At 46.9% G+C, this 26,472-nt stretch overlaps 1 protein-coding gene across 1 annotated transcript in view; it reads left to right on the forward strand.

The window, feature by feature from the left end:
* Positions 1 to 889: 889 nt before the first annotated feature.
* Positions 890 to 26,472, forward strand: part of SMURF1 (SMAD specific E3 ubiquitin protein ligase 1) — a 31,691-nt gene continuing 6,108 nt past the window's right edge. The window contains exons 1-15 of the mRNA XM_044915171.1: positions 890 to 992; positions 2,164 to 2,272; positions 3,779 to 3,912; positions 4,075 to 4,140; positions 5,382 to 5,457; positions 6,944 to 7,185; positions 7,883 to 7,967; positions 9,571 to 9,717; positions 10,792 to 10,990; positions 12,941 to 13,044; positions 20,658 to 20,772; positions 21,959 to 22,137; positions 23,336 to 23,473; positions 24,658 to 24,778; positions 25,730 to 25,931. Of these exons, the coding sequence (XP_044771106.1) occupies positions 923 to 992; positions 2,164 to 2,272; positions 3,779 to 3,912; positions 4,075 to 4,140; positions 5,382 to 5,457; positions 6,944 to 7,185; positions 7,883 to 7,967; positions 9,571 to 9,717; positions 10,792 to 10,990; positions 12,941 to 13,044; positions 20,658 to 20,772; positions 21,959 to 22,137; positions 23,336 to 23,473; positions 24,658 to 24,778; positions 25,730 to 25,931 (1,987 nt within the window). The 5' untranslated portion in view covers positions 890 to 922. The remainder of the gene's footprint in view (positions 993 to 2,163; positions 2,273 to 3,778; positions 3,913 to 4,074; positions 4,141 to 5,381; positions 5,458 to 6,943; positions 7,186 to 7,882; positions 7,968 to 9,570; positions 9,718 to 10,791; positions 10,991 to 12,940; positions 13,045 to 20,657; positions 20,773 to 21,958; positions 22,138 to 23,335; positions 23,474 to 24,657; positions 24,779 to 25,729; positions 25,932 to 26,472) is intronic.

Here is a 26,472-nt window from a genome sequence, read left to right on the forward strand (position 1 = left end):
TCCTTTCATTGCTGTTAGCAGTAGCTATAAGGTAAATATTGTAGGTCTTTTTTTTTTTTTTTTTAAAGATTTTATTTATTTATTTATTTGACAGAGACACAGCGAGAGAGGGAACACAAGCAGGGGAAGTGGGAGAGGGAGAAGCAGGCTTCCTGCTGAGCAGGGAGCCCGATGCGGGGCTCGATCCCAGGACTCTAGGATTATGACCTGAGCCGAAGGCAGACGCTTAATGACTGAGCCACCCAGGTGCCCCAAATATCGTAGGTCTTAATTTGAATTGGCATTCGTGTGATCCTGTGCAGTCGTAAGAGCATATTGATAAATTTATCTCTGTATGTTTAACATTTAAAGTTTAAATTAAAACATATTTGTTACAGTTGATTCCCAATTGGAGGAGAAAATACTTTCTAGTTGTCAGGTTTTTTGTTTAATGTAGTACTAAACTTGAAAGATAATCATTGGCAGAGATAATTTCTAGATTTTTTTTTTTCCCCATTGCAAATATAGACTTGTGTCTCAGTCATTTGTGCTGCTGTAACAAAATACCATAGGCTACATGGCTTATATAACATCTATTTCTCACAGTTCTGGAGGCTGGAAAAGCCTAAGATCAAGGCGCTGGCAGATGTGGGTCTTGGTGAGGGCCCTCTTGTGGCATAGAGATGGCCACCATCTTGCTGTGTCCTCTCATGGAGAGCAGAACGAGAGCAAGCTTTAGGGTCTCTTCTTGTCAGGGCACTAATCCCACCATGAGGGCCCCACCCTGATGACCTCATCTAAACCTGAGCACTTCCTAAAGGTCCCACCTCCAAATGCCATCACATTGGGGTTAGGGCTTTGACATTAATTGGGGGCCAGTTAGGGGAGGGGGCGACACAGCCCAGTCCATAGCAACTAGTTGTGCTGAACATCTTCTCCATAAATGCTAACCCTAGATTTCTGTTTGTTTTCAGTATTATGTGCCAAGAACCTTGCAAAGAAAGACTTCTTCAGTAAGTACACACTCGCTTTTGCTCTCTTACAATATTAATATTCCTCACATGTCTTTTGCAATGTAAACTTTTAAAAAACCCCTGGGTATATTCCCTGGAAGAGTTCTGCCCTTTGCCGAATAGATCCATGCTTTGACCAGCTTCATTTCCAAGTTGACTACAATGCAGAGGCTCCTTAGCTGCTAGGCACGGAGTTTGTAACTCATACAAGAACACGGTCTCTCTCATTCCCTGTTCCGGCCGCACCCTGTTTTCTGTCTTTCCGCCCACGAATACATTGCTTTCTGCTGGATGAAGTGCTCTCAGCTCAAATACACACAAGACATTTCTTCTATAAAATAGCTGGGTTTGATTCAAATTGTTAGTCAAATTTTAGAAATTAAATCACATTTTGAAAGCCTCCTAATGAAAGGAAGTGTAAAAAAAAAATAAAAGTGGAAAAGATGGAATGAGAGGATCCTTCTCTGCAGGAAGAAATCACCCCTTAACTCAAAAAAATTCACTTACTATAAAGTAGGTGCCTGTAGCATGAATTTTTCACTTTTTCTGATCCTCACAAGAGTGCTGCTCAGTTCTTAAGTGGTATTATTCACACTTTAAACTTAGGCTTACAGGCTTTATTCAAGTAGCTAGGAAGCTCGGGAGTAGTGGCCCCCATCCAGGTGTATCTTTAGAGCCCTAACGTTGCCACCTCTCGGATTGTATAAATCCGTGTGATTCATAACGCCAGCCTTTAGGAACCTACCTGATTAAGACTTGGTGAACACTCGTGTCCGTAGATAAACTAGACAAAGATCAGTAAACAAGATTTCTAGGTATTATTTTTTAGAAAGTTTAAATACAATTAATTATAGACCCCTTTTCTTCCATTTAGTTAGCACACTTAGTGATCATCAGAAAGGAAATTTTGAACTTAAACCTATTTTTTATCGTTTTCTAGCCTCTAAAAATCTGAGAGTGCTGTCATACTGGGTTGCCTCTCTTAGGAAGCTAACTAGCAATAACTTATTTTGCTGATCAAACTAACCCTAAATTAGAGAGTAAAATGCACCAGGGTAATCTTCACTAAATTAGATGATCTTGAAGCTCTCTGTAGCCTGTAAGACCATGTTCTGTGTCCCATGGATGGATCTGTAGTCTCATCCAGGTGCGGCTGTCCCCTCTCCTCTAGGACTCCCTGATCCCTTTGCAAAGATTGTGGTGGACGGATCTGGGCAGTGCCACTCAACGGACACTGTGAAAAACACGTTGGACCCCAAATGGAACCAGCACTACGATCTGTGAGTCGAATATTCTATAAGCCATTTGGGGAGCCCCAGGAAAGTAGGGTATCTAGCTTTTAAGAGAAGCATTTAATAATAAAGATAAAAATGATTTACTAATTTCTTATTGATAACAAAAGTGGATGACCAAATGGATACATACTGCCTAATTTTAGAATCCGTATACTTGGAAGTTCTTATGTTTGACATTTTCATGGATTCTTATGGTTTGCTTCCATTATTGTGGTTTTCAAACTTTTCTATCTCCTGGCCATGCTAACAGGAAAAAAGGAGCCATGGTTCAGGTCCTCTATATGCTACTCTTTTTTGTTTTTTGTCTTTTCCAGTGAAACTCTAAACCTGGTTGTAGGGCTTTATTTTTTTTTTAAGATTTTATTTATTTGAGAGAGGGAGAATGAGAGAGATCATGAGTGGGGGAGAAGAGTAAAGGAAGAAGCAGGCTCCCTCTGAGCAGGGAGCCTAATGTGGGACTTGATCCCAGGACCCCAGGATCATGACCTGAGCTGAAGGCAGACATTAATTAATTAATTAATGCATTATTTTGGGGGCATCTGACTGGCTCAGTCGGTGGAGCATGAGACTCTTGACCTCGGGGTTGTGAGTTCGAGCCCCATGTTCGGTGTAGAGATTACTTGCGAATAAAATCTTTTATTATGCAAATAAATAAATAAATAATAAATAATAAATAAAATTTATTATGCAAATATGTGTTCTATATATTTCCATCTTTTAAAATGCCACTTTTTAGTACAAGTAGATCTTCTGCAAGAGTAAATATAGTTTGGTATGGTTGAATCTCTTTCAGCCTATGCAACCATCAGACAATTTCTTACCTTCATTCCTAAAATGGATTGCAGCTTGAAAACCACTGTTTTATATCCACCTACATTTTCGTGTCCCTGCTGAGAAATTTTCATTGAAGGAAACTGGAGTGATTCTTGGTTTTGTATGATACAGATTGCACGGAGTTTGGGTGGGATTTTTAGTAACTGGATTCCAAGACTCATTGCAGTTACCCTCAAGAATCCCAAGTGACTTGGAAGGTGGTGGGCACTCCTCATCCGGAAAGCTGCCCTCTGGTTGATTTGCATGGAGAGTAGATGGGGGTGTGATGTCTGAGTTAGTGCTCTGTAGGGTGCTTTGGGTGGATCTGAGGGTTTCTAAGTAGCCCTTGGTGCAAACTGGTATTCTTCATTGAAGCCTGATTCGTGGGAATTTAGGAATCCTCTCCTTGTTCTTTGGAACTGTGCAAATATAGCAAATCTCTGTTCTCATATTACCAGCATGATATAGTTAGGTCCATTTGCGTCTTCCATAACTGGCTGTAGTCGTCCCAGACCACTGAAGTGAGTCAGTGTGTATTTATTGAGTGCCTGTTAGATGCGGACTAGAGCCTCCATTACGTGAAAAGGACTCTCTTGTACTAACAAGTCAATCAGATTAAATCTCAGCGGGCTATCCTAATTCAGAAAGACAATTAAAAAGGAGTTTGCCTGTTTTCAGGTATGTTGGGAAAACGGATTCTATAACCATCAGCGTGTGGAACCACAAGAAGATCCACAAGAAGCAGGGGGCTGGCTTTCTGGGCTGCGTGAGGCTGCTGTCCAACGCCATCAGCAGATTAAAAGATACCGGATGTAAGAACCAAATGCTTTCCTGCCTCTCAATACAACTGAAGAAGGCTTATGAGGCATCTTTTTTTTTTTTTTTTCCCCCTTTTGAATACTGAAATAGACAATTCCTGCCTTCCTCCCTAGTTACCATTTCCCTGGGTTAAGTTTTGAATTGTTTGTTTGCAGACCAGCGTTTGGATCTATGCAAACTAAATCCCTCAGATACTGATGCAGTTCGTGGCCAAATAGTGGGTAAGAACTTTCTCATCTGTATAAAGAGATGCTTTTACAGACTTTAACATTCAGCGCTTCATCAGCGAGAAAGCACACACAGACACTGACAGTGGTGACAGATTTCAAAGGACAAGCCACATCCAGGGCCATCTTTTCAGCACTAAAAATGCTCATCTTGTGTGGTCTTATTATTTTATCGAATTCCCTTCATCCTGCCATCCCAAGTTGAGTTACAACGACTAGGCTCCGAAAACATTTCGGGTTATAATTTCAAATATAATTTTAAGCACCTCATTCATGGACGATTAATTTGTCATTGTCTCCTCCAAGCGTTTATGATAAGAGTGGTGGCCACACATGCGAGGCTAAGAACTAGTTTCTCTGGGCAGACCTATCGTGTATGTATGTACAAAGCAAGGATAACTTCGGAAGACTTCCGTGTAATAGGGATTTTATAGAGTTAGGATTGAAGTATGGAGGAGGAAAAAAAAAAATCAAATGTGCTAAAGTTACAAGCCTTGACTGGAGGTATCCCATTGGAAGCGCTCTGTCAAGTGGCTTGTTCTGTTATCCATCCCATCTTATTAGCATTTTAGGGTAATTCCAATGTTGACTATATGCATTGCAAGGAGGCGGAGAAAACCAAGTATTTCAGCAGCATACCAGAGTGAGTTAGGACACCAAATCTTTCGGGCATTGTCTTGAAGAGACTTGACTCAAATGAACAGTGGGTACGCATCATGAAAACCGTCATAATGAGAAAGTTCTCACTTAATGCTTTTCTGTTTGTGATTTCTTTTTCTCTGGGGAGTGGTGTGCCAGGGGGAAAACGAATGACTAGAAGCAACTTTATAAATGTCTTTGTTGTTCACAGTAGGGATAGAGGATAAATATTTAAATTCATCTAGACTTCGCAGATACTGGAAGTGCTCTCTGTGTCCTTATTAAAGATCTTCTTTAAAAATGAGGTAACTTAGAGGAAGCGACTATTGTGAATCTGTTACTTTTATGGGGTGGGTGAAAACACAGCACCCCCTTCTCCATATTTACCAGGAATGTTCCAAGCAGTATGCGGGGGCATGCAGCTCATGGAGTAGATGCTTCATACTTGAGAGCCTAGGAGTAGATATGTTTCTGTATATATATGTGCCTTGCTTTGTATAATAATATTCTACATAAGTTACTCGCAATGGCTCGCTGTATGACAATTGTATGAAATGCCACTGGATTTTAACGCAAGACGTTCTTTTCTGTTTTAGTCAGTTTACAGACACGAGACAGGATAGGCACTGGAGGCTCTGTGGTAGACTGCAGAGGACTTTTAGAGAACGAAGGGTACGTATCCCCCTGGTGGTGCCCGCTCACGTCTCTGCTGCCTTGGGCTCTCGTGCTTCCTGAAAGTAGCCCTCACACCTTTGTGCTGATGGCTTGACATGCAGGGAAAGACTTTGGGATACAGGCGGGGTCCGGTTTCCCTGTTTATAAAGGAGGCTGTACAGATAAGTGGGGTCGCGCCCACAAGACCCGGGATCCAATTGAAAGAGATTTTCACTGGCCAAAGAATTTGAGCGTCATTAAGAGTTATAACTACAATGGATGAAAACACATCAAATATGTCAAAAATTCTTGAGTTTATCATAACACTGAGCAAAAAAAAGCCCTAAAACACTTAAAAAAAAAAAACAACAAAACCTTAAGAACTCACTGGTCACGGTCACAGTTTTGCGATCCCCATGCCTTAATGGAGCTGGGCAGTAATCATTAATAGTTGCTTAAAGACCACAAAAGAGAGGTAATCTGACATTAACAGACCTCTTGGAAATCCAGAGGATGGAGGAATGTGCTGCCCAGCCCGCCGGGAAGGCCCTAAGCAGCATTCAAAAGGGGGCGCTCTGCAGAGTACGGAAGACAACTCCATCTTCGACAACTACATCGCAAGAGAAATAAAAAGGAGGGCAATCTACAAATTAATAATAACAGAGACTTAAGAGACACACCTACTAAATGCAGTGTGGGGACCTTGTTTAGATCCTGATAAATGAGACTACTGACTGGAGAAATTTGGACACTGGTATTATTTGATGATATTAAAAAAATCAATGTCCCCTTTTTTTTAGTTGTGATTATGGAAGAAGTCCTTATCTTCTTGAGATATATGCTGAAATATTTAAGGATGAAATCAGTCACTCTGGGATTGGTTTCAAAATAATCCAGTGGAGGGGGGAGAGTGGAGGAGTAGCTGGGAGCCGGTCATTGTTGGGGGGGGTGGTTATGGAGATAGTCTCTCAATTTGTAGATGTTTGAAAGTTTTCAGTGTAAGATGTTTTTAAAAAATACTTGTGAAGGGAATAGCCTATTAAGGTAAATTGTCTTCAGAATTGTTCAGGAGGTAGAGACGTATGTTAGAGAGTACTTAAAGTCATTGCAGTACTTTATATAACCAGGAGTTCTATTACAGAGTAAGGTAACAAGGAAAATGGAGTATTTGGATTTGATTTTAAACAAGAAAAATGAAATCTCATTTCACGAGCTTCTTAGAGTGCAAGGTTGGGTTTTTCAGTCATTCAGCTCTCCCCGAGGATGGCTTCCTGCACGTGGCCTTGGGGGCACTTGACATATGGCTTCCTTTGGCTGCTTGTGCCTCATGAAGAGGTCTGTCTTTCTGTTTGAATAAGACAGAACAAAATTTGTACAAGTAGGCACTGGGGGCATCTCGATTGAGGGAAAGCACAGTAAGCGGGTGTGGGGGCACCGCGGTCGGTTTTTAGGCGCTTGTCTCGGACCGGGGTCCCCATGTGCACTGTGCCCCTCTCCCCTCCAGAACCGTGTATGAAGACTCAGGGCCTGGAAGGCCACTCAGCTGCTTCATGGAGGAGCCGGCCCCTTACACAGACAGTACTGGTGCTGCTGCAGGGGGAGGGGACTGCAGGTTCGTGGAGTCCCCAAGTCAAGACCAAAGACTCCAGGCGCAGCGACTCCGAAATCCCGAGGTCCGGGGGTCACTCCAGACGCCTCAGAACCGACCCCACGGCCACCAGTCACCAGAACTGCCCGAAGGCTATGGTGAGAGAATCTGCCCCGCTGTCCCATGTGGCAACTGCCGTGGCTCCCCGTTGAAGCCGTTTTTAAGGACTCGTCCGTGCCCTAACTGCTGACGTTGGCAAAGCCGTGCCATAGGACGGCTGTGTCAGAATAAGGACAAGTAAAGAAGGTGGTGATAGCTCATGAATTTGTCAGCAATTGCTCCCCTCTCCCAGTTTAGCAATCGTGTGAGAATTTTAGGCAAATGAAGACCAAAAAAAATGCAAGATGATGTGTGGGCCGGATGAGGGTACTTGTGGCGCTCTGTGATGTGAATGTGGGAAGGACCGCGCTGGGTACGAGGGAAACGGGAGCATCTGACCGCCCCAGGGAAGGAGGAATGTAATGGAGAGGTGCAGATGATAGCAGACATGAGAGCGGCCAGAGGTGCCTGGGGTCAGGGCGAGGTCAGTACCCAGGTGGATACACATCCAGCGCCTCACGGGGTGTGGCCGAGGAAGGGGAGCACTGCTCTGCAGGGGGGAGCAGGGCGAGCCGCCCAAATACGCGCACAGGGCTTGTGAAGTGGGCTGGTCCGGCAGAAGCTCACCACTGTCCTCTCGTCTCCGTGATTCAAAAGAAAACCCAGAGGAAGCTTAGGCTCTGTGCTGAGAAGATTCTTGGACAACTCTTCTTGGAATTGACCCTAACTAACCACCGCCTCTGGTTTCTCACGCAGAACAAAGAACAACGGTGCAGGGCCAAGTTTACTTCTTGCACACACAGACTGGAGTTAGCACATGGCACGACCCCAGGATACCAAGGTGAGTTTTCTAGACTGGGCACAGTCAGAGCCCTTTCTCCAGCATTTTCGGGGGGACTTCCTCCCCCCACCCCCGCTGCCGCCCCTCTGCTGATTGATAGCACCCCTTGGGCTGGAAGAAGCTTGGCAGCGCAGAGAGGATGAGTCACAGGGCCTTGGACTCAGGCTCTCTGGGTTGGAGTCCCAGCTCTGCTGCCCCCTCGAGACTCCTTTTGGTACCTGGGCACCGGCTGTTGGCACACAAGTGGGTCCTTGAGAGAGCAGGCCTGATCTTGAAATCAGTTCACGTAACTGGAAAGACCCTTGCCCCTAGATGAAATCAGATGTGCTCTTGCTTGAAAAACCAATGAGCCCTTCAGGGTGTGTTGCTGTCATTTTCATCTAAAAATAAGCAATGGATGAAATGATAGGATGGCTGGGGTTTGCTTCAAATAATCGGGGCTGGGGGTGGGAGCGAGTAGGGGCGTGTTTGAAGTAGGTGGACAGTGAGTTGGTAATGGTCGAAGTGGGTTATTAATGGTCTCTCTCTACTTTTGTATGTGCTGAAAATTTTCCATCAGAAAACGTTACAAAGGAAATATAAAGACTCTATTACCCTTTCTCTCTTCTACTTTACTGTCCCTATTGCCTCAGTCCCTTGGGGACCATTCCTGGGGGAGATGAAGCTTTTCTATACGAATTCCTTCTACAAGGCCATACATCTGAGCCCAGGTCAGAGAGACCCCCACCCCTCCCCCATCCTATAATGGAGTTGTTTCTTTTCTTTTTTCTTTGTTTTGCTTTCCTTTTCAAAATTTGTTTTGTTTTGTTTTAGAATAGCATTACTACCTAATAACATTTTTAGTAATGCTCATTTCCTTTCTATTCATAATTTGTTTCATCTGAGAACAAGCTTCCTGTCGCTGACTTTCCGAGTCTCTGTTGAATTTCAGATTCATTATCTATAATTAGAATGGAAATGTTACCTGCAAATGAATGAGGTGTCTCTTTAGTCCCCACTGTAAGAAATGTCAGGTTTTGTGCTAATTAGACAAGCGACCTGGTCAGTGATGTTGTGTTCCCACGTGACTGGACTGTATTGAAATCACTAAGTGCGAGGTTAGGATCAGAGCCCCCTAAAGCATGAGGATGCCGCTTCCCGGCGCACCTGCTCAGAACTGAGAGATTTCGAAGGCATGTTACTATGTCCCCTTGAGCTTTACAGTCGGGCTTCTGGGAGCTTTTCAGTGAAGACACCTCTGTGACCTTGGAGCATTTAATTTAGCTCGTAAATTCAGAGAGTTTTCCGACAGCAGTCAGCCGCTTCCTGCTACTTGGCCCTCTTTCGTGTAAGAAATGCTCTTCCCCGGGTGGACCAGGTTCCGCATCGCGGTTATAGGCTCCGAGGGCTCTGTTTTTCTCTCTCGGGTGTTGCTGCCACTTGCGGCACAGAGGGCTGGACTCGGTGGGAGTTTGGCGTAAGTAGCATCATGACTGTCCCTCTTGGTGAAACTGGGCCATGGCCGCATTGATCAGGGACTCCTGTGGCTCCTCTCGCTGAAGTTTTGGTCTTATGCCTCCACACGCAGATGGACAAACCTCTCTGTTATCTTCCGTTTTGGTAGAGACCTTAACAGTGTGAATTGTGATGAACTTGGACCACTGCCACCAGGCTGGGAAGTCAGAAGTACAGTTTCGGGGAGAATATATTTTGTAGATCATAATAACCGAACCACTCAGTTTACAGACCCAAGATTACATCACATCATGAAGTAAGACTTTCATAAAATCTTTGTTGACCTCTTACATTTATAATGTAATATTTTCTACTAATATTTCTCTTAATTTATCTACTGCCTTGTGTGTTAGTGGAGAATAAGTTAAGTAAAATATGATAAACAATTGGTGGACAGGTGCATATCTCAAGCTCTCAAGTAAGCTGTGAGCTGTTCTGAGCTGTATTGTTGCCCCCTTTTCTTGCTTGCAGCCTCAATGAAATTCACCCAAAGGGCAGTCTTAGCTCCATTCTCGAAGCTTCCACACGTGGCTCTCTGAGGAGTGCGTGGCCCTTAGAGCGAGGGGCAGTGAAATGAGGCTTTTTCTTAGTGCCTGCTCGTCACCACCCAGGAGGGCTGCCGTAGTCGGCAATGCTCCTCACCGGAGCCTTTTCCTGTGCCCGTCATTCCCGGACAACTTGGAACTGGGAGTTACCTTGGATCCCACGTTCAGTGTCCCGGGCTTGTCGTGTTCTCTAGAATGTAAGAGCCCACGTAGCCCTTTTCATTGACAGCTGACCTTGGGGGCAGAAGTGCCACTTCATCCCTCTGCTCCTCCTAGTCCTTGATTTTACTGGAATTTTGTGAGTGGGCTTAGAAATGTCTTGGTTGTGAAACTGAGGAATGGTTCCCAGTAGACTGCTCTCGCGTTGTTTGCCCCCTTTATGATAATCAGCTTGTGAAATTTTTCGTGTCAGCTCCATGCAATTCTAGCCACTGAGGCGCATCTCCTAGTGCATCGGTCAGTCTCTCAGAGACATACTAGATGCATGATAAATGATCGCAATTTCTGCTTTTATTTACAGCAGTGAGGATGTGTGGGATAAGCAGTGGCTTGGAATTGGGGTATCTTCTTGACTTAGGACATATCTAGACTTCTCTATTTAGGCCAGTGGTGGACACTGTCAGTGTTTACGTATCTTTGTACGTGGTTATGTCAGCAGAGAGAACATTTCTTCTTGAAGTTCTGTGTAACGAACTCTCAGTTGCTTGGTATGGGGGGGGGCCCTTGCTTGCAGCTCCCTTGGCTGCTGCTTTTGGAGTGACCTTGATGCTTGTCTTCTCCTCAAGTCACCAGTGCCAACTAAAGGAGCCCAGCCAGCCGCTGCCATTGCCCAGCGAGGGCTCTGTGGAAGACGAGGAGCTTCCTGCCCAGAGATATGAAAGAGATTTAGTCCAGAAGCTGAAGGTCCTCAGACACGAACTTTCACTTCAGCAACCCCAAGCCGGTCATTGCCGCATCGAAGTATCCAGAGAAGAAATATTTGAGGTATGGGATTCAGTGCAACCAGCAGTGAGGCATAGATGGTTCAACCCTGTTAACAGACAGTGAGTTCTTTCTGTTTGGTGTTTTAGGTCTTGATTTTTTTTTTAAAGATTTTATTTATTTGAGAGAGAGACAAAGACAGCGAGAGAGCGCAGGAGCGGGGAGGACAGGGAGAAGCAGGCTCCCCGCTGAGCAGGGAGCCCGATGTGGGGCTTGATCCCAGGATCCTGGGATCATGACCTGAGCTGAAGGCAGACGCTTCACCGACTGAGCCACCCAGGTGCCCCTTCAGGTTTTGATTTTATTACTCAGCAAATTGTAGGTCTCTTTCAGGATGAATGGCCACAGAGAGACTATTTTCTCCTTAGGTAGGAGTTTAAAAGCTCAAGAACTTCTGAAGTGAAAATAAAGAGATTTATATGGAAACTAGTACTAAATAATACTGTCAATCCTCTTATCTGCTCTGTGCAGATTATATATTCCCGCAATCTGCATGGTTTCTTTAGAACCAATCATTCCTTATATTGTCTTACACAGAGTTTCACCCAGTGGCTTTGCCTCCTCAGAGAAGCTTAGTGACCAGCTGGCCACCATATTTTTAATGTGTTTTCTGGAAATAGGAAGATCAGGTGGTTCCTGAAAATCAGGGTTCTGTCCTTCATACAGCTCCCCGGTGGGATCAAGACCACTAAACAGGCGACCCCTCTGATCAGAAGGTAAAATCTCAGTGATGTTTGGGCCATATCCTGTCTGCCTTTGTGGAACCACTGGCAGAAGTGATCAAAGGTGACTGGATAAGAACTGAACTCAGATCCCCACTGGGCTGCAGTGGCTGGGGGAGGGGCACGGAGGGCGAGGCGGGGGGCTGTAGGGAGCCCAGTGAGATCTTCCCGGTGATGGGCACTGAGTAAGTGCCCAGGGCCAGGCTCGACACCCGAGCTCAGCCAGTGTTGGGTGATATGGACAGATCGGCCAAAATGGCCATTGAGCAGTCTTAAATGGTTGCTGGGGAGAGGAAAGTGCTGAATTATTGACATGTTGCTGCCAGATCATTTCCACTCAGTGTCCTCTTTCCCTCTTGGGTGCTAAAGCTTGAATTACATTTAAAGCATGAAAAGATTAAGTGCCTTATCATTGAAAATATCTACAAACATTTAGCGAGTTCCACTCAAAAGACTGAATCTGAGGGAAGGCTGGGCTGGCCACCTGTTCTGTGTTTTGGGTAAGCTACTGTATGTCTTACTTAAACCCTTTTTTTTTGTTTTTTTGACTCCGTGCAAATCATGTGACTCTTCACCTCAGATATAAAAACAGGCTCAGAATTCTTTTACTCTTCAGATCCTCTAGGGATGTCTTCATTTTGGTTAAAATATGTAAGTTGGGATGCCTGGGTGGCTCAGTTGGTTGAGCGTCTGCCTTCGGCTCAGGTCATGATCTCAGGGTCCAGGGATTGAGCCCCGCATCGGGCTCCCTGCATAGCAGGGAGCCTCCCTCACTCTCTCCCTCTGCCTGCTGCCCCCCCTCCCTTGTGGGTTCTCTCTTTCTCTCTGGCAAATAAATAAATAAAATCTTAAAAAAAAAAAAAACTAAAATATATAAGCTATTCTTAGTATTGCACATTAAAATTAAATTGTGTGGAGAACATGGGCTGTAGTGAGGATGTTTGCTCTTAAGCCTTTAGTGATTGTGCTGAAAATGGGGGTGTGTGTGTCCTCTCGGTGCGGTTTTGCCCGGCACGGGCTGCCTTGTCGTTTCTGAGGGAGACCTGGGGAGATCAGGTGACGAACTGCTGCATACGGGGACACCGAATCAACACTCTGAATGGGAACCAGATCAGACTCGGATTTAAATGAATGTGCATCCTGATTCGGGCTCCATCACCGACACCTTTCATCTTTCTGTAACTCTTAAGAATGCCACCTGTTCTTCTGACACTGTCATTTTGCTGAGCAGGAGTCTTACCGCCAGATCATGAAGATGCGGCCGAAGGATCTGAAGAAGCGGCTGATGGTGAAGTTCCGGGGAGAAGAAGGTTTGGATTATGGCGGAGTGGCGAGGTGAGGAGCTGGGGTGGCCCCACTGCTACTGCGCGGGGCTCTGGGCCGCCGGGACGGGAGGTTTTCGAGGGCGCTTGTCCTGGGGCAGTCAGGACCCCCGCATGGCCTTCCGTGCTCCTGGGAACGAGGCTGTGTCACAGCCACCAGAAGGCACATCTCCTTCATCCGGAATTTACTTCTTGGAAAGATAGGTTTCAACTTTTCAACCACCCTCCCCATCCCCCACTTCATCTGGCAGCTCTGAACCTGAAACACGAGGGACCTGCTCCTGAAATCAGTCTGGGAGTGAAGCAGCCTTGCTTTTCCTAGGAGAGGACTTTCGGGGCACTGGTGTCAAAGGAATTTTGCAAAGTGACTCGGTCAAAATCATTCATGCAAATCATCTTAAAAATAGAAGAATGAAAAACTGTTATTTCCCATCTTATCTCTTTACACCTTTGAGACAACTGCCTTTTTTGCTTTTTTAACTCTCTCTTCTAATAGGTAACGTTATGTCACTAAATTGGCCAAGTTCAGACATTATGCGTTGACTTCAGGATGTATGGTCATAGACACAGACTGGGTAATGCTTGTGGTGAGGATCTAATTTAATACTCTCACTTCCGAGTTTGGTGCTGTCGCCATTTGTAGATCTTATTGTCTTTGTAACTCTACATACTGTGTTTTCATCATTATTTTTGGTTTGTCAAGTAGAGACATGATCTCTTGACCTCTTTTTTCAAAAGCAAAAAGGACATAAGTCCTCCTGACTTCCCCTTCAGGAATCCTTCCCCCTTTACCTCCTACATCCTGGCATCTGGCATGCTTTTGCATCATCAAGGTTGAAGGTTCACAGTCTGTTCTGTAGCCTGTGCTTGTCTACCTATTATTTTTAAGAGTTGAAAATCAGTACATTGTTTATATTATCATGACCATGTAAATACTGTTCACTGAGGTGTTAAGTGGTATTCTAGAGTTTATTTTAGCCTTTTGAACAAATTTTAATTTTTCCAAGAATTTCTTCCTATTTGTCTTTTTTTTTAAAAAACAAAAAAACCAGGCTTTGTCTTTATTGCCCCATTAAGCTTCATCTTTTGCCACCCCCCACTTGCCCGCTTCTTCTGTGTGTCTCTCAGGACTGTCCAGTCCTGACCGGTGGTTCTCTGGGCCTTCTGCACCATCATCGTCATGGGCCTTTGCTGCTTTCCTAGGTCAGAGCGTTGATTTGTGGATCCCATAGCTTCCTCTTCCTTGGTTTACTCCCTCATGTTACCGGAGTATATCCTGAAGTAGCTTTCTTAGAAAGGGCCTGTGGGAGGTGAATCTTCCAAGGTCTGTTAATTTGCACTTTAATAGTTTGCTTTTTTTATAGACTTCTAGGAAGAAAGTAATTGTCCTTTCTTTCTTTTTTTTTTAAGATTTTATTTATTTATTTGACAGAGAGTGACACAGTGAGAGAGGGAACACGAGGGAGAGGGAGAAGCAGGCTTCCCGCCGAGCAGGGAGCCCGATGTGGGGGCTCTATCCCAGGACCCCAGGATCATGACCTGGGCCGAAGGCAGACGCTTAACGACTGAGCCACCCAGGCGCCCCAAGAAAGTAATTTTCATTCAGACCTTCGAAAACATTGCTGTCCTGTCTTCCAGCACCTAGTGTCACTGAGCGGGTGGTCTGATGACAACCTGATTTTAGTCCTTCCTTCACCAGAAGTAATTTAGCCCCATCCAGGACCACCCATCATCCAGAGTCTACTGCCTCTTTTCTATTTTTCTCCCCCCTTCCCTTCCTTACTTCCTGCTGACATGTAATCCACCACCATCATCACTCCCTTGCTCCTCTTTCCATTTGTTGCACTTGTCCAGCAAAACCTCCAATAGTCCCATCCTGGGGCTGCCGAGCCTCGGCTGAGCGGCGGCGGGTAGCTGGAGGAAGATGGGCGCCACACTGCTGGCCTCTCTCCGCCTTAGGGACGCCAGCCTCCGGGAGGTCTCAGCGGCCTCTGCAGCCATGCTGTGCTTCTCTCGATGCTTCTCTCGCCTCCCCCCTGTACACGTCCTCAGACCTCTCCCTCGCTCCCGCCCAGCTTCCCTCTCAGCTGCTGACTTTGCTTCACTTTAACTGAGGACCCAGAAGCAAAGTAGAGAGTATTTCCTCACTGCCACCAAATATCCAGTCTGCCAGCATCTAGACCCGTGGGGCCCCATATGCCCTGCGTGGCCCTGAATGGCCCAGGTGTGTTCCCATAGAAGAGCGGCCCTGCCCCTCGCACAACGCAGCCAGGTCCTCGTGCTCCTACTGTTGTTTGCATCTATCTCATTTCCTCAGAATGTTCCTTTCTCTCGGATCAGTCTCATCTCCATACGCATGCGCTACAGCTACTCCCTTCTTAAACAAACATGCCCCCCAGACCTTCGCTGGACACTGTATCCCCTCCCTGTCTACGCTTTAAGGAGGCACTAAAGGCAAATAGAGCAAAGTAAAAAGAAAAGCAATGAGAAATTCCAGGAAAAACACAAATTTTTTAAAAACTACTCCCTCAGTCACTGACCTGTTTCTCTGTTCTCCTTGGAGCAGAACCCCTCGCGAGAGTTGTGCGCATCCCCAGCCCTGCTTCCGCATCCTTCGCTTCCTCTCCACACCCCCTCCCCCACTCTCCCCAGCAAACCTTTCTGCCCTCTGAAGCTCCTTGGTCAAGGTTCCCCCCCGGCCTACATCTCCCCCGACCCCACGATGACTCTGCGGCCTTCATCTGTCCTGCTCTGTCAGCAGCACCTGACATCGTTGGTCACTCCCTATTCTCGAAGCACTTTTTCCACTTGGTTCTGGGACACCACCCTCTCTCTGTTTGCCTCCTGCCAGTCCCCTTTGCGGGTGCTCCTCACCCCGGAGCATCAGCAGCCCCTGGCTCAGTCCCGGGGTTGCCTGAGTGCGCCCTGGGTTCCGTCTCTGCGCCTGGACCCCGCCCCTCGCTCCCCTCAACACCACACCTGTTTGTCCTGGGCTCTTCTTAGGGACTTGTAAAGCCTCCTAAACCTAATGGTCCCGAATCTCTGATGGCCCCCTCATACTAGCTTCTTGTTTCTCCTTCCTCGGTGCCCAGCCCGCCCTCGCCTCCTCCCTTGTCACCTCCCAGAGATCCATCCGTGGTCCTCAGCAGAGAGCCCTGCCCAGACCACCTGTGGCCCCTCTGCTGCCCCCCCCACTTGCCCCCCTGCTTCTCACTGTCCTGCATAGGCCACCGCCAGCTTTCTGGGGACTCTGACGGTCCTCCCCTGACCCCAAGCTCCTAGCTAACACCCCACAGGTGCACCCAGGCCTGGCCCATGGCCTCTGCCCTCCGGCCGCTGCACTCGCCGTGGCCTGCCTCGGGCCTTTGCCTTCATGTCCCCTCTGCCTAGAGTGTCCTGAGATTGTCACATAGCTTATTCCCTCTGTTCTCTGGGGTCTGCTCACACGTTCCCCCCAGGGTCCTTCCCTGCCCCCGAGTTCCCTGCGTCCCCTGTGGCCCCGGCCTGCATGGCCTGTGCACTTGGGAGCGGTCCTGTCCTCGCCAAGTCCCCAGTTCCCAGAAGAGCCCCTCTGGACAAGGGTCCACTGAAGTAGCGGCTTTTTCCTGCTCACGGGATCTCCTCCCCTCCGTTTCCCTGCTTTGCTCTTGCTGAAGTGCCTGTTACTCCGAGCTGGACTCCCTGGTTGGACGGTTCCGGTCTCTCCTCTTTTTCTTTTATTTCCCGTCTTGGCTTGTTTTCCCCCTGCTTCTGGGAGATTCCGACTTCCAGTGCTTCAGCATGTTTTCTTAATGTGAACAGAAGTGGTGGTTCTGAGCAGTCTAGTTATTTATTTTCACTTGCTCATCCCCGAGTTGTTTTATTGCAGTATACTTGACACACAGTGTGACTCAGTTTCAGGTGTGCAACACAGGGTTTCGTAAACGCTTATGCTCTGCTCACAGGTGTGGCCGCCACCTGTCACCGTGCAGCGAGCGCTGCCACCCAGCCGCCGACCGTGACCCTCTGCTATGCCTTTCCTCCCCATGACTCTGCCTCGTTCCTGCACCTCCCACCCCCCTTCACCCATTTCGCGGCCCCTTCCCCAGGCCCCTTACCTCCGGCAACCATCCATTCTCTGTCTTTACGAGTCTGTTTCTGCTTTGTTCGTTTGGTTTGTTGTATTTTTTAGATTCCACGTGTAAGTGAAATCATATGGTATTTGTGTCTCTCTATCTGACTTAGCTCACTCAGCATCATACCCTCTGGGTCCATCCATGTGGTCACGAATTGCAAGATCTCATCATCTTTTATGATTCACATTCCCTGGTGTGTGTACATCCCATCTTTACCCATTCGTCTGTCTATGGACACTGAGGTTGCTTCCATATCTTGGCTGTTGTAAATAATGCTGCCAGTAAGCATAGGAGCGCTTAAGACTTTTTGAATTAGTGTCTTCATTTTCTTTGGGTAAATACCCAGTAGTGGAATTACTGGATTACACGGTATTTCTGTTTTTAATTTTTGGAGGAACCTCCATACTGTTGTTCACAGTGGCCGCATTGCTCTGGCACTTTTTTTATCTTTTTATGTTATCGTAACATACTCATTTATTGATTCCATGGTAACAAAATATAAAATGAGAAAATTAAATTATCTGTCCTCTATGACAGAGTCTTCACATGACTGAATCTTCTTCAAGAACACCCCTATAATTTGTATGCTCTTGTAAGAATTGTGTTTATTCATTAACCATTAAATGTCAAGACTCCACCATGTACTAGGCACTAGGGATACAATAGTGAACAAAGTAACGTGTTCTCTGCCCCCTTCACCCCTCCAAAGTCCCCATCCAAATGTGTTCTCAATCTCATGAGGTACAGACATTAATGAAAGAATTACACAAGTAATTCTAAAACCCCAGCTCTGGTAGAGGCTACCAAGGAGAGGCCCCTGTGTCTTGGGAAGTCGGGGGACAGGACAATGTCACATGCTCTCCATTTAGGGCAAATTCTCAGCCCTACAGCAGCTACCCCAAGAAAAATTATGTTCTGACAAGCATTATAAGTGGCCTCATTTGGTTTCTGGGTAGAGCTGGGATTTTTTTTCAGCAGCCAAAAGAATTAAAAAGCAAGAAGTCACGATCTGCCCTTTGGCCCTGGATAGAATCATTCTTCCACCTTTTTCCCGCTGCCTGTCTCTGCCCTCCTCCCACCCTCCTGCCAAGTCCACCGGGGATAAAAGGTGCAGAAAGGCATGCGTTTGCCTAGCAGTGAGCTCACATCAGCACCAGCTCTCCATGGGAAACATTTTTCCTTTCAAGACTATCCAGGGTTCTTCCTTGAAATTCTCAATCTTGATGCTAGAAACCATCTTTCTTTTGGCAAACGTAACTTCTGTTTGCCCTTGATAACACAAATTCTGTCTCTGGGCAAGAGGATTAGGTTTTCTGTCCCTCTTTGTAGCTGAGAATCTTCCTAGTTATATATTCATATTTGCCCCAACAGTTCAAATCAGACTACTTGCATTTTCTCTTCTATGCTATTTCCTTTATAGTCTGAGAAATTCAGTATCCTGAACTGTTCCAACCTACCATCGTTCCTTTGCATGGCTGGTATTACATATTCCTAGGCATGCATGTGAATAGCTTGGTTTCGCGTGGTAGGAGTTCTGTTCCTTCCGCATATCCCGTTTTTATCAAGTCTTCCACGTGGAGAGGTCTTTGGGGAGCTCCCTTGGTTGACATGGTGCTCTAGTGGAAAGAGCTGTGAGTCCTGGCTTTTCTGCCTCCAGTTGGGTCTTGCACTGTTTCACCCCTCGGATCCTTCCTCACGTCTACAGGGGATCAGACCTATCTCGGAGAGCTATGGAGAGATTTAAATCCCATGTGTGTGTGCCTGCATTCATTATCTGGTCGATGAAAATCAGTCTACACTCACTTCCGCAGTGTTTGGTTCTGAACCATTTCCTGTATTGTTAAAAAACCGTTTTGCCTGTATAGTTAGCTCTCCCCTTACCACTTCCTTTAACATACCCAATATGCCTCCCTACCTCGTGCGTGACGCGGTCAGAATGTTTGCTTGTGTTTTAATCATTTCCTGTCTAGACAGTTGCAGGTCCTTGGCTTTTGAAAATGACTCTTCTCAAACCCAAACTCTAAAACTTGGGGATGAATCCAGGTCTTACAGTTGGGGAATTCTGCCTCTCTAGTAAAGAATTTTGTAACATTTGGAGTCTCTTTGCTTCCAGCACTTCCTTTCTGTTCTTTTGAGTTTGACACATAATTTTGTTGTGGTCTGATCTTTTTTTGTGTATTCTCACAGTGTTCTTGGATTATTTGCACGTGTGCTTATCCTTTCATAATGTTTCTCAGTTCTCTGCCTTTTCTATTTGACAGAGTAAGAAATTCCAGAATAGAACTTGGGGCTGTTTATCTTAATGAAATTTATCCATTTGAAAGGAATTTTGAATAGAAAGAAGAAAAGAGTCTTTGTAAGAAGTGCCACAGGTGCTTGTGTACGGTTTTCCCCATATTTTCCCCAGATTCCTACAGATTCTATTGAGAATGCTTGTTTTGTTTGATGGTTTCTGATTTGGGGCTTTTTTTTTTTTTTTTTTATATAATGAAATGATTGGAATATACAGGAATTCTGAAAATAATTTATTCTTAGATTTCCCATCCATATTTTAGAACCATTAGAATTAATCTTAGTAAGTATTAAGCTTGTTTTTTAAATTATAAAAGCAATGAATGTCAGGGCGCCTAGGGAGCTCAGTCGGTTGAGCGTCCGACTCCTAATTTTGGCCCAGGTCACAATCCCAGGGTGGTGAGATCGAGCCCCACGTTGGGCTCTCTGCTGGGCGTGGAGCCTGCTTAGGATTCTCTCTCTGCCTCTCCCTCTGCCCCTTCCATGCTTCTGTGCTCTCTCTCTCTCAAAAGAAAAAAAAAAGCAATAAATGTTTATGGCAAAAGATAAGAATTCGACAAGATAGAAGATTATGAAGGGCAAAAATCGTTCTTAATCCATCTTCCCAGACTGTGAAATATCTTCTCCTCACTTAAGTGTTGATAACATGTTACAACTGGAAATTTAAAAACTTTCTAGAAAGAAGCAAAAGAAAACTGCAAATGCCCCAGAATGCTAATTCTCGTTAATTACTGTCAGTGTATCAGTGTAAATCCTCCTCCTCTTTCTCTTTGCGTAGATATCTTTCCTGTTTTGTGTATATGTGCACGCATGCACACTCTTTTAAAAATAAAAGTAGGATCTCTTGTACTTTTGTCCGTTATTACCTCATCATGAACATCATCACCTGAGATGTGGACCTTTGCACAGTAGCAGAGAAAATCTTAGCTGAGGTGACAAGGTAACTGTTGAGAACACTGCCCTTGGGAGGCGGTCCTGACTCTAGTCCACCATGGGTCTTCCTCAGCTTCAGAGCTGTGGGGGATCTGGGCCAGGAAAGCCATCTCTCATTCGACCAGAAGCAAGTTGTTACTTCCCAGTCTGTGCAAGTCACCTTCTCTCAGAGCAGGGTATCCTGCCAGTGGGGCCTTCCAGGGCTCAGGGAATCAGTCCTTTTGGTAAGACAGAAGACCGGACACTTCCGCACGTATAAAATGACTTTCATTGTTTTTGTTCCTAGGGAGTGGCTTTATTTATTGTGCCATGAAATGTTGAATCCGTACTATGGACTCTTCCAATATTCTACGGACAACATTTACATGTTGCAGATCAACCCAGACTCTTCAATCAACCCCGTAAGTATTCACGAATAAAGAGGGAGCAAATTGGAACATTTTTTTAAATGGATTTTCAGGTTTGGTCTCTATCCTTGGTTTACTCGTTATAGACTTACTCAGAGTCTCTGGTAAATAGACACTGAAAAGTGTCTGGATTTCCAGACACTCCAGAACCAAGAAAAGTCTCTGGTAAAAAGACCCTGAAAGGAACTGGATTAAGGTGGATGATTTCTCTCTTGTGTGTTTTGTGCCTGGGAATCACTGGTTATGTTATTTTCAAAGACAGCAAGAGTGAAACTGAGCTGCTTAGAATACTCAAAGCCCTTTATTGCCAGTTGGGGGAACCGAGGTATGGGGACTGTATTTGTTGACCGTGTCATTCTGAGACGTGGGCTATGAAGTCCATCCTCCTCCCAGTCAAAATTGGAATTTTCCATGATTGGCCTTTTTGGCCACGAGTGCTCGTGGAGGACTCTCCCCGTGGGGCTGTGTCCCGTGGTCACCGCTGCCGGGCCCATGGCCCCTGAGGCAAAGTCTGGGACCAGCTCTCCTCTACGAGCATTCAGATGTGACAGAACAGTCTTTTACCAAGATGGCAATGAGGTTTTGATGAACTCTGATTCTAATTCCGACTGAAAGCAGAGATGTGTGTTTCCCCGTTAAAAACCAGAACAGCTCTGGTTTTTCTGCTTCATGTGCAGAGAATTTTTCTCTATGTTCCTTTTTTGTTTTTTCTTCCTTCTTTGGGTTTTTTCTCTTCCGCTTTCTCCAGGGACTCGGGAGGGATGGTAGAAGGAGGGGAATTGCCCTCCGCTCTCTTTTTCGGTAATGCAGTGGACTTGGGCGCCCTGCACTTAGAAGGGCCTGTGCTTGGTTTGAGTCTGCAGCTGCCCTTTGAATTCTTAATTTTTGAGTAAGGGGTTCTGCATTTTCCTTTTACACTGAGTGCCACAGATGATGTAGCAATCCCGAGGAGGTGTTTGCACTAGGGGCCTATCACATACTCAGATGATCTATAAAGACGTGCTCTGGGTTTTGACTGCCTGACCAGCCTTCTTTCCTCCATCCGTGAGCACAACCTTGAGTAACCAACCGAGTTAGATGGGACAGTTCGTTCTCCCAAGAAGCTTGGAGAAAGCACAAAGGTATCCACTTCGGCTGGGCCTTTTCCTACTGAATTCGTGTTCTCTGGTGCCCCCTACAGGACCATCTGTCTTATTTCCATTTTGTGGGCCGGATCATGGGTCTCGCTGTGTTCCACGGCCACTACATAAATGGGGGCTTCACGGTTCCCTTCTATAAGCAGCTACTGGGGAAGCCCATCCAGCTCTCGGATTTGGAGTCGGTGGACCCAGAATTACATAAGAGCTTAGTGTGGATTCTGTAAGTACAGCCTCACTGTTCAGTTAATGCACAGCCACCGTCTCGTACACCGGATAGAATTGTCTGTATGCGTGTGTGCGTGCATGTGAATGTTTTTGAGGGGTGGGTGTGAAGTTGGAGAAGAGAAATAAAGAAAATGCTGTTTTACAACCAGAAACGTAAAAGTAGATTGAATAAGAAATACTCAGTTGACTTAATGTTCTTCATGTTTGGCCAGTTTCACTTCATAGACTGATTTCTTTTGTTGTCCCCTCAAATTATTAAAGAAGGATCACAAGTGTTAGTCCCCCGAGCCTCATAGGTGGGTGGATGGTTTGCTTTTGACTCTCTAGGGGGTCTCCAGTTAATCTCTGGAGGGAAAGTATCAAAAACAAAATTAGTATCGAAGTACCTTATGTCAAAACATTTGATACGAGAAAAGGATCAGGAAAAATTCTAGTCACCTTTGTTTTAGAATTCTCCTAAAATGCTCTTGAAAGCCGCTGGCCCCGTTCCACGGTGACCATGGGTGTCGCAGGTCCTTGTCAGTGGGCTGATTCCACGGGAGCGAGAGACCCAGGCTCTGGCAGAGGGAGGACGTGCCGAGGACCTGAACTCAGTTGTGTCCTGCGCTCTGTTGGCCCGCGGTCCCTGCTGGGAACGGGTAGTCTGCGAGGGGTAGGGCCTCCAGCCCATAGGAGATCTTTCACTCTGTGTTTCAAGAAGCACGGCAGGCGGAGGAGTCCGTTTGAACTCTCGAGTGCTACTCTGTGTGAATGGCTGCCTTACAAGGGGGACCGTATCCTCTAGGTGTGTCTCCCTGCAGGTTGCTTTTCCTTTGACTCAGCTGACTCTTCGTGAACCCCTCCCTTCTGTTCAGAGACTCAGTTGACAAAGCAATCAGGTCACTGTGTCTCGTAAGATCACAGAATGGTAGAGCTTCCATCACCATCCTGCGAAGGGGGAAGCCGAGAGTCAAGGGCCCATCTGGATGTGGAGCTGGGGTCCCCCGGCTCCTCCCAGGGCCCGCCCCTCTGCCCGGGCACAGGCTCTGTGTCTGCCTGAGGCTCCTCTCTTCCCCCTCCTGCAGTTCCGGGGTGTTAGTCAGTAAATGCCATCTGTCTGTCTGTCTGTGCCCCGGATTGTTCCCGCTCCTGTTCTGTTCCCTGCTGCCTTGCGGCAAAGATCTGACATCCATCTTCTGTCCTAACTTCGACAGAGAGAATGATATCACCCCTGTGCTGGACCACACTTTTTGTGTGGAACACAATGCTTTCGGGAGGATTCTTCAGCATGAATTGAAACCCAATGGCCGAAACGTTCCTGTCACAGAGGAGAACAAGAAAGAATATGTCCGGTAATGTTCCAGGGAACCTTGGTGGCCGCTGATGGGGCCTCCGGGTGCCCGGGACCGTCCTGGGCATGGCTGGGTCCACATTTGGATGGTCAAGACTCCTTCACTGTTAGAGGCTTCCCTGTCCCCACCAGCATGTGTGACCAGAATCACATAACAACTGTCGGGTTCAGCAGTGGGAGCTCTGCGTGGAGGAGGCCCGATGCCACCAGGCCTGACCTGTTGAAGGGACAGTAATGACCCCCGAGCCAAGTGGCGGAAGGGATTGCCAAGTGGCCTCCTGATTCTGGGTGTGAAGGTGGTGAGTGCAGGAGAGAAGTGGAGCCTAGAAGTTTCCTTGAGCTCAGGCTCAAGGAAGTCTCCTCCATTGTGGTCCCACCTCTGACGGCAAAGAAATGACATGTCACTTACACTGGAAATCTGGAAGCATATGGGCGCGTTGGAGTGCTTGGGCGGCCAGGCTGGTGTGTGGCTCTCCCCGCATCCCCGTATCTTATTTTTAAGTCTACTTTTTTTTTTTTTTTAATTTTTTTTTTTTAAAGATTTTATTTATTTGCGAGAGAGAGAATGAGAGACAGAGAGCATGAGAGGGAGGAGCAGACTCCCTGCTGAGCAGGGAGCCCAATGTGGGACTCGATCCCGGGACTCCAGGATCATGACCTGAGCCGAAGGCAGTCGCTTAACCAACTGAGCCACCCAGGCGCCCCTACTTTTTTTTTTTTTAAGATTTTATTTATCTATCTGACAGCGACATAGCGAGAGAGGGAACACAAGCAGGGGACGGGGAGAGGGAGAAGCAGGCTTCCTGCAGAGCGGGGAGCCCGATGTGGGACTCGATCCCAGGGCTCTGGGATCATGACCCGAGCCGAAGGCAGACACTTAACGACTGAGCCACCCAGGCGCCCCTAAATCTACTTTTTTAAATGATGGCACTTGCTGTAATACGTCAGGTTAATTCCTAGTCCTATTTTTAGTAAAGCATCAGAATGTGTCAAGCCTGTGCTGACTTATTTTTAACCCGGTCTTACCAGCTGTTGGGGGTTTTGCCAACCCCCCCATCCCCCTCCTCCCCGGAGGCCTGGCGGCAGGGCGTTAGGTTCAGCAGATGATGGCAGAACCCACTACGGAGGAAAAGTTGTTCCCGTGAACCATTTGTATTGCCTCCAACTTGCAAATTTGTCTTTCAGGTTATATGTAAACTGGAGGTTCATGAGAGGGATCGAAGCCCAGTTCTTAGCTCTTCAGAAGGGGTTTAATGAACTCATTCCTCAACACTTGCTGAAGCCTTTTGACCAGAAGGAACTAGAGGTACGTGCTCACTGGGCCGAGCCAAGTCCACATTCAAGGTCGTGAATGTGATGAGTGTTTTCTTGTTTTATACACGGCAGCAGAGTGAGGCTCACCTGTTCCCCAGCAAGGCCAGGGGTTTTGGGGGCTCCAGGATAACAGGGCTAGAGCGAGCGGGGCGTCGAGGACATCTGAGCCTGTTGAGGATCAGGCCAGGTGTCTCTCTGCTTGGCGGCAGCCAGCCCGGATCCTTCTCTGGACATTGTGCAGGGTGTTCTGTGGCTTATCCTATTTTTCAGAATCTCTAGCAGTGGAGGTTCCTAACCCCCTCCTGTGTAGTCACCTCGGGTCGAGGACATTATCTCGCATATAACCAGATTCTCCCAGCACGTCAGCTTTCTGTTTTTGTTCTGGCTATTATTAGCTTCGGAACAAAGTGTTATTATGTCCTCTAATCACACTGCATGTGCTTGAACATAGCGGTTCATTCATCTCTTACCCACCGCCGATGCCAAATGGCTCAGGGCTGCGAAATCCTTCTGTCTTTCTGTCCCCGGTGAGGCACCTCCCGCCCCGGGCAGACACATGCACACGACTCCCGCCACGGTCCCTCCGCTCAGCCTTCGAGCTCCGCCTGTCCCAGCCCCCGAAGTCCCTGGGATGTGGCCCCATTTTATAGTCCGCCCCTTCGGTCTTGCCAGTTGCTTCTTTCATACCGACTCCTCGCTGATGCGGTGCAACACCGCGAACACAGATGTGCTTGTAAGAAAACCCCCGGGCTGGGGGTCGGAAAGCAGCCTGGGGTGGCAGCATTGGGCACACTGCTGATCTCCCTGCTTATCCACGTCTGGGGCTTGTTTCTTCAGGCACGATAAATTCCCTCCTCTCATGTCCTGGGAACTACTGGGTGGGGCGTGTCATGACCCTGGTTCGTACGTTTGAGAACTAACTTGCCGCCGTACACCTTCCCAGCTGATCATTGGTGGCCTGGATAAAATCGACGTGAGCGACTGGAAGTCCAACACTCGGCTGAAGCACTGCGTGGCCGACAGCAACATCGTCCGGTGGTTCTGGCAGGCTGTGGAGACCTTCGACGAGGAGAGGAGGGCCAGGCTCCTGCAGTTCGTGACCGGGTCCACTCGGGTCCCTCTCCAAGGCTTCAAGGCTTTGCAAGGTGACTGACATGGAGGCGGGGCTCCTGGCCCCACGCATCTCCCCTAGGCGCGTCCCGCTGGCAAGGCTTTGGGAAAGAAGTCAGAGTTTTTAAATGCACTGTGGATTCGTTTCTGAGTCTTCTGATAGCAGCTCTCTCACTGCAGTCCTGGGTGAGGGAGAGAGTGGCCTGGCCTGGGCATCAGGAGATGGAGTCTCTGGCTACCGTGTTGGTCATTAGTGCCAGGGGTCCTCCCTGGGCCTCAGTTTCGTCCTCTGTGCAAATGCACGGCCTGATGGGCTCCACTGATGGGTATGCATCCTGTCTCTCGTCCCTTCCAACTGTGATAAAAAAAAAATCTGATACCCAGATTTTTGATAACCCTGAGAGCCGGAAGGAAAAAGTTGAATGATAATAGTATATTAAGACTTAGTAAATGGAATTTTGCATATTAATAGTGATAGCAGATATATTTCACATAGAGAATATTCCCGGTAGACTTTTCCGTATTCCAAGGACGACTTAGAGTGACAGAAGTTCCTTCCATCCCCTTGGGCTTTTG

The sequence above is a fragment of the Neomonachus schauinslandi genome, chromosome 5, assembly GCF_002201575.2.
Source record: "Neomonachus schauinslandi chromosome 5, ASM220157v2, whole genome shotgun sequence".
NCBI classification, from domain to species: domain Eukaryota; kingdom Metazoa; phylum Chordata; class Mammalia; order Carnivora; family Phocidae; genus Neomonachus; species Neomonachus schauinslandi.